The 7,270-nt window shown below is 38.0% G+C and overlaps 1 protein-coding gene across 1 annotated transcript in view; it reads right to left on the reverse strand.

Moving 5' to 3' along the window:
- CFAP70 (cilia and flagella associated protein 70) overlaps nucleotides 1-7,270 on the reverse strand; it is a 132,892-nt gene that overhangs the window by 64,119 nt on the left and 61,503 nt on the right. The window contains exons 13-16 of the mRNA XM_011929587.1: nucleotides 4,728-4,756; nucleotides 4,100-4,164; nucleotides 3,449-3,639; nucleotides 1,606-1,737 (exon numbers count right to left, since the gene is read on the reverse strand). Coding sequence (XP_011784977.1) covers nucleotides 1,606-1,737; nucleotides 3,449-3,639; nucleotides 4,100-4,164; nucleotides 4,728-4,756 — 417 coding nt within the window. The remainder of the gene's footprint in view (nucleotides 1-1,605; nucleotides 1,738-3,448; nucleotides 3,640-4,099; nucleotides 4,165-4,727; nucleotides 4,757-7,270) is intronic.

Below are 7,270 nucleotides of genomic sequence, written 5' to 3' on the forward strand. Positions count from 1 at the left end.
GCCTCCCAAAGTGCTGGGATTACAGGCTTGAGCCACCGCGCCCGGCCTTCATCTGTTTCTTGATTGCTCATTTACGCCTCAATTCATCATAATTTGAATCCCCCCATTAGCCCAATAATACTGCTATGTAAAGGTTAACAATAACTTCCTTATTGTCAAATCCAGTGAAGACTTCAGATTTGTTTTTCTTGAATTCCTAGGAGTATTTGACAATGTTGACCTCTTTTCTTTAAAATTCTTTTCCTTTGGCTTCTGTGACACCATTGTCTCTGGCTCTTTGCCTCTTTAACAATCCCACTTGTCTCCTTCAATTTTTTATTCATTCCTTAAATGTTGTTATTTCCTAGGGTTCTACTGCCAGCTGTCTTCTCTCTTACGTTTTTCTCAGGCAGCTCATCTATGACCATAGCATCTATATATCATGGCTCCCCAAATCTCATCCCTAGCTCAGATCTCTATCTTGGGCAAAACCCCACTAGAGCCTATGTTCAAAAGTGAATTCAGTACCATCTGCCTCCCACCAAATTTACTCATAATTGCTTTCCATGTCCTGGTTAATGTTTTTCTTTTCTTTTTAGTATCAACCAAGAAGTACTGAATGGCATCAATTACCCATTAAAACTTAACTTAAACTTTTTCCTCCTTATTATGCAATAATCAACTAATCTCACAGTTTTGTCACCTCTAACTCATCCCCCATAGTGCTATCAGAGTGTTTTAGCAAATGTAAACCCAATCATATTATACCTCAGTGTAAAATAATTCAATGTATTGCTCGCAACGACTAGTGAGGAAAAAGTCAAAACTTCTTTTTCTCAAGCTCTACTCTCAATTGCTTTTCAAATCAAATCATCCATGCCCAAGGCGGGACTGTTCTCTTAATCTTTTGATGCTGGACACTCCTGTCCTACCTCCTCTAGGAAGACAGAACAAAGTGAAATAAGAGGTGATGGTGGTAGAGAAGAAAAACAAGGAAGGAAAAAGCAAGTAGAATAAAGAATTTGAGGAGGCACAGATGGTTAGACACTACCAGGAGACAAAAAGACTCCAACTTTGTCACTGGTTTCAAATAAACTACCCCTGAATACATACAAAAATAAGCAAATTAAGGCAACATGCAAGACTTACAAATATAAACAGAAAAGTGGGTGGGACAGCAGACCACCAGTCAAACAGAAAAGCCATGTTTGAAGTGTCACTGTCATTTGGGTATAATATCTGAAAACTCATAATTTTTCTTGTTTTTATGATCTTCAATAAAAAATTAAGAATTGTACCTGTTCACAGAATAAAAAGAATGGTAATTTTCATTTCACAATTTATGCATCCTATTTTATCTGTTTTTGACAATTCCATCACATTTTTTAAAGTTGTGAAATTTATTTTTCTAGGAAATTGAAAGAGCATATCTCCTTGTTTTTTTCCCAAATTAGTCTTAAACTAATTAGGCTTAGGCAGTTTCTTACTCATCCTTGTGTTTTCAGTGCCTAGCACAGAGTAGACACTTCAATAAATATTTGTTGAATAACCAAAGGAAGGAATCATTCATAGAAGACTCCAATGCTCTACAGAGAAAAGAAAGTGCTCTCAGTTCTTGACACTTACCTGGTTTAGGGCTACATGCATCTGATCTACTAAGAACACATAGAGCTCACTGATAAACGTCTGCAATTCCTCCTGACTTTCAAATGATGTTGTCTTCAAGTATTTCTCTCTCACAATCTTTACCACAGCATGCTGCAAGACATATAGATCACCCATCTGATAATACAGTCCAGCACTATGCTGATAGCATGGGTCTCTCTAGGGCTTTCTGGTCTAAAGCTGATCAAAATTTCAGAAGGCGATTGATTTCTCCCTTGGTGGGTGGTATTGGCTCTCCAAATTTCCCCCAATCAACATACTCTGTATGATTTCTTCTTTCCTTAACGTCACCATCATCACTAATTGAAGCAACGCAAAGCTCATACTATATGAAGAGAATCATAAAGCTGAAGAAAATCTGAGCATTAGGTTTAGGCATTATGTCTCTCATGGTGACTATATGGTTCAAAGGGGAAAGGGAGAAAGGGCTGGGCTGAGAATCCAGAGAATGGAATTCTGGTTCTAATGCTTCCACTGTACAATTTCATAAATTATTTTATACTTTGGTACCTCAGCTTTCTATTTGTTAAGAGGATATGTAGTTCCGGTATTATTATTTTACTTTAGAAGATGATTGAGAAGCCAAAGAAACATAACAAGTATAGAAGCTCAAAATGCTGTACAAATATAAACACAGCATGTTGCTATAGCCAGGACAGCTTCTTCTTTTTTCCCCACAAAGGTAACATTATTGCCAGGTTTTATAATCTATGCATTATATTATTTAATTCTCATAATGACCCTATGTGATAATATTAACCTCATCCTTGTTGCTGGGTAAAGAAACTGAGGCACAGAGAGATAAAGTCACATTTCAAGGTCACACGAGTCAAACTGAGACATGAGTACACCACCTGCTGAGAATACCCTCTTGCTTCCATGAACATTTGTTGTTTTTCGCTCTATGACTTCCGTGTTCTTTCTTTATATCTGTTTAGTACAGTGCAGGACACATAGTAAATATGTGTACAAAGGCACTGTAGTGTAGCAGTTAAGAATGTGAGTTCTGGAGCCAGACTGCCTGAATTTAAATCCCAACATTGATCTTTACTATCTCTGTGACTTTGGACAAATTCCTTAGCCAACTAATGTTGCATTTTCCCATCTATAAAATGAGCAACACCTACTTTGTAGGATTATTATAAGGACTAAATTAGTAAAATATCAAGCATTGATAAATATGCCTGGAAAACAGCAAACATGTAATAAATGTTAGCCATTATTATTCAATAAATGATTATTAAGTTAACTATTTCTCAAATCTTAGTGATTCTATAAATTAGGGAAAGATTTGGAGTTTTTTGTTTTTGTTTATACATTCTGAATTTTAAAAAGTAAAATGTAATGCCAGTAATTAAATGTATCCTAACTCAAGACATGCTACTGTAGTCCTAATGATTAAGGCCTCCTTTCTGATAACTGTCCCGTTTTCAATTTTAAAACTAAAATTAATTTTTTTAGAGAGATTTGAATGGGAAGCAAGAAGAATTAATTATGGAGTCAGTACCAGACAGAGTTTCTGCCTCCTATAGTGACAATGAAATCTGGTCCAAAATCTGGCCCAGCCTCAAGAGAATAATTAGTTTCTTAAAAGCTCTCATTCAGGATATATGTAATAATTTATTCCAAGACTGCAGGAATGGAGCTTCTCCTGACACTCTATCATAGAGAACTTAGCTCTTTTCCCCAACCAAGAAAGGTAAGAGTATAGCTGAACATAATCAGAGGAGAAAATGTGAACTGAGTATGTGGAGAAGTTGCTCCATAAAAACCCATGGAGTAATTAAACAAGTGAATGTTTTACCTTGAGTTGTTCTTTGAAAGCAAAGTATTTTCCAGAGCAATTAAGTTCATAGCTGAGCTGGCACTTCTGCTCCTCCAAGGTTTCACTATCCATATCACTCTCCAGTTTGGCCACCTGTTTTCCAAACATTCTGTAGTACTCATCTAGAATGGCTCTAGAAATATTCTTGATCTGTATGTGGTAGTCACTCACTGCCTAAGAAAACACAAAACATCTGGTAGACACCTCAGAGAGGTCAACAGCATGGATTGGAAGTCTAAAACTGAATTTGGTTTTATGTCCCATGATACTTTGTTTGTTTGTTTCTTTTAGAGACAAAGTCTTGCTGTGTCACCCAGGCTGGAGAGCAGTGGTATGATCAAGGGACTTCCCCCTTGAACTCCTGGCCTCAAGCGACCCTCCTGCCTCAGCCTCCCTAGTAGCTGAGACTACAGGTGCGTGCCACCACACCCAGTAATACTTTAAATGTAAAATGCCCTTTTCTTCCCAGCTTAGAGACTACCAGCCAAAGATTAAACACTGTATGCTATATGCCATTGATCACAAATGGAACCAGCAATGAAAATACGTAAGGCTTCAAACAAGTTTTCACGCCTTCTGGAAGACGCACTCAATATCTTATTACTTATCGTTTCATCTTGGCTTTGGCACTTGCCTTCTGAGCTCCTCCTGTCCGACAGGTAAGAGGCGGCCTTGGAGGAATCATTTCCTTGACCCTGTTATCAGGAAAGAATAAAAATAAAAAACAAAAAACATTTTATTATCTACAGATGTATATTTTCTTATATCTTACCCTCAAAGTGTCTGGGTTGGGGAGATCTGAGGTCTCTTCCCCCACTGCACTTGAGCACTGTGCTATTTTATAATGTAAAACCCTAGATGTGAACCACAGCAAAGTATATGGCTATGGACCATACAGGAGGGAGGTCAGGAAGGAGCTACTCAGGGAGTATCTAAGTTGTATTTTTGGTTAATTTGGGCTCTGGCTTTACCCTTACATATTTAAAAACTTGTGGTATACAAGGGCTGTTTGGGGTTTTGGAAAGAAACGAGTATCAACATTTTAGAGGCACTCAGTAGCATCTCTGAAAACAGAACGATTTGGAAACCCGAGTGGAACAGGCAAACAAAACCTCTTCTTTCCTCCCCGTCTACAATAAAAGTGTACTCTTGGCATAATTTATAGGACTGCATTAAATTACAATAATGCTATCAAACCTTAAGATGAGTAAAAAACCACATTTTGTCAATGTCAATCTACTTATGCCAAAACCTCTACCTTCTATTTTCAGAAGCCCTTACAAGAACCTAGAAGGAATTAAGTTATAGCTCTTCTCCCTTTTAGTTTCAGGTTCTTGCTAAATATATTAGACTACCTTGAAGTCCACAATTAAACTCACAAAATCTATTTTTCTTACTAGGTCCTATGTAATGATATACCTCTGTTCATAATTACTAATATTAATTCTATTTATTTAAATAGGTCATCTATTTATATTATTCAAAATTTAGAAGGTATGAAACTGTATAGCAAAATATCTCCTTCCAGCCTTATTGCCCAGCCTCCTAGTTTCCTCTCCAGAGACAATGTTATTCATTCATTCAAAATAGATACTGACAGGCCAGGCGTGGTGGCTCATGCCTGTAATCCTAGCCCTTTGAGAGGCCGAGGCGGGTGGATTGCCTGAGCTTAGGACTTCGAGACCAGCCTGAAATCCTGTCTATACTAAAATACAAAAATTTAGCTGGGTGTAGTGGTATACTCGGGAGGCTGAGACTTGAGAATTTCTTGAACCTGGGAGGCAGAAGTTGCAGTGAGCTGAGATCGCACCAGTGCATTCCAGCCTGGACCACAGGGCAAGACTCTGTCTCCCAAAAAAGAAAAAAAGAAAAATAGATACTGAGTGCTTACTGTCCATCAGGTAGTTTTCTAGGTTTGGGAATAGAGCATTAGACAAAATAGACAAAAACTCTTAACTCTCATGGAGCTTACATTCTAGTAGGGAAAGAAAGACAATAAATAACATAAACAAACAAGATAAATACGCTAGTAATATGTCCCATAGAGAAAAATAATGCAGGAAGGCAGACAGACTCTACCGGGGGTTGAGGGTGGTGGAATGCAGGAGCATATTTCACCAGGAAGGCCTCGCTGAGATGATAACATCTGAGTAAAGACCTGAGGGAAATGAGGAAGCAACTGATGTAGTTTGGGTATTTGTCCCCATCCAAATCCCATGTTGAATTATAATCCCCAATGTTGGAGGTGGGGCCTGGTGGGAGATGTCTGGGTCATGGAGGTGGATGCCTCATGGCTTGGTGCTGTCTTCATGATAGTAAGTGCTTACAAGATCTGGTCATTTAAAAATGTGTGGCACCCCCCCAACTCCCTCCCTGCTCTCTCTCTCTTTTGCTCCTGTTTTGACAATGAAATATTATTTGGTAATAAAGAAATTAAGTATCAATATATGCCACAATATGAATAAACCTTAACCACATTAGATTAAATGAAAGAAGCCAATCACCACATATTGTATGACTCCAGAGTTGGCAAATCGATAGAGAAAAAAAGCAGATAAATGGCTGCTTAGGCTTGGGGGTTCAGGGTGGAGGAGTTGGCACAATGGTTGAGAGGAAAAGGAGAATGACTGCTAAGGTACATGGAATTTCAATTTTTGGGGTAATGATAGTATTTATAAAGCTGATTATGGAATGGCTACACAATTCTGTAAGTATACTAAAAGCCACTGAATTGTACACTTTATTTTATTTTTATTTTTCTAAGTTCACATCAGACAGCTAATACGATGCTGTCACAACAAGGCTTGAGGGAGGCACAGCTCATGCATGAGCATAAACACCCAATCATCACGCTTATGAACTACAAAGGGATCAGAACTGGATACTTTAAATGGGTGAACAAAATGAAAGAAAAGGTGATGGTGGTAGAGAAGTATATGGTATGTGAATAATATCTCGATAAAGCTATCATTAGAAAATAAAAAAGAAGAAATTGAAGGGTACAATGGTAGATGTAAGGAAACTTACATCTAAGTACATCTTACATCTTACATGTAAGTCCCAGATGAGGGACTACTATGGCTTGGATCAGAGAGTATGTGAGAATTAGGAGAGGTTCAGCTTTAAATATAAATGTGGGAGCCATCAGTGTATCGACGGCATTTAGAGCCGTGAGACTAGATAGAAACCAAGGAAGTAAGTATAGATAGAAAAGTTGCTCAAGCACTGAGCTCTGGGGGACTCCAACATTTAGATGCTAGAGAGAGAAAGAAGGCCAGGGAGGGAGGAATAAAGCCAGGAGAGTATAGTGTCCTCACAACCAAGTGAAGAAAGTTCCTCAAGGAGGGTTGGGTAGTTAAATGCTGATAACAGATCAAAATGACCCCAAAAACAGACTGCTGGATTTAACAATGTGGTGATCATTGATGACCTTGATAACAACATTTATCTGAAGACAAATTATTAGAAGTGAGTTACCTGATCAAAGAGTTAAAAGATCCATGAATTTGTATTTAGATAGCATTACCAAATTGCCCTCCACTGGAATTTTACCAGTTTATACTAGCACCAGCTTATATGAGAGGACCTGTTTCCAAACATCCTCAACAACAACACAATAAATTATCAAGCTTTTTTTATTTTCAGCAATTAAAAAAAAGGTACTTCAGCATAGTTTTAATCTGAGTTTCTTTTATTATGGAAATAGTTGAGCTTCTTTTTTTTTTTTTTTTTTGAGACGGAGTCTCGCTCTGTCACCCAGGCTGGAGTGCTGTGGCCGGATCTCAGCTCACTGCAAGCTCC

The sequence above is a fragment of the Colobus angolensis genome, unplaced genomic scaffold (assembly GCF_000951035.1).
Source record: "Colobus angolensis palliatus isolate OR3802 unplaced genomic scaffold, Cang.pa_1.0 Scaffold12, whole genome shotgun sequence".
Taxonomy (NCBI): domain Eukaryota; kingdom Metazoa; phylum Chordata; class Mammalia; order Primates; family Cercopithecidae; genus Colobus; species Colobus angolensis.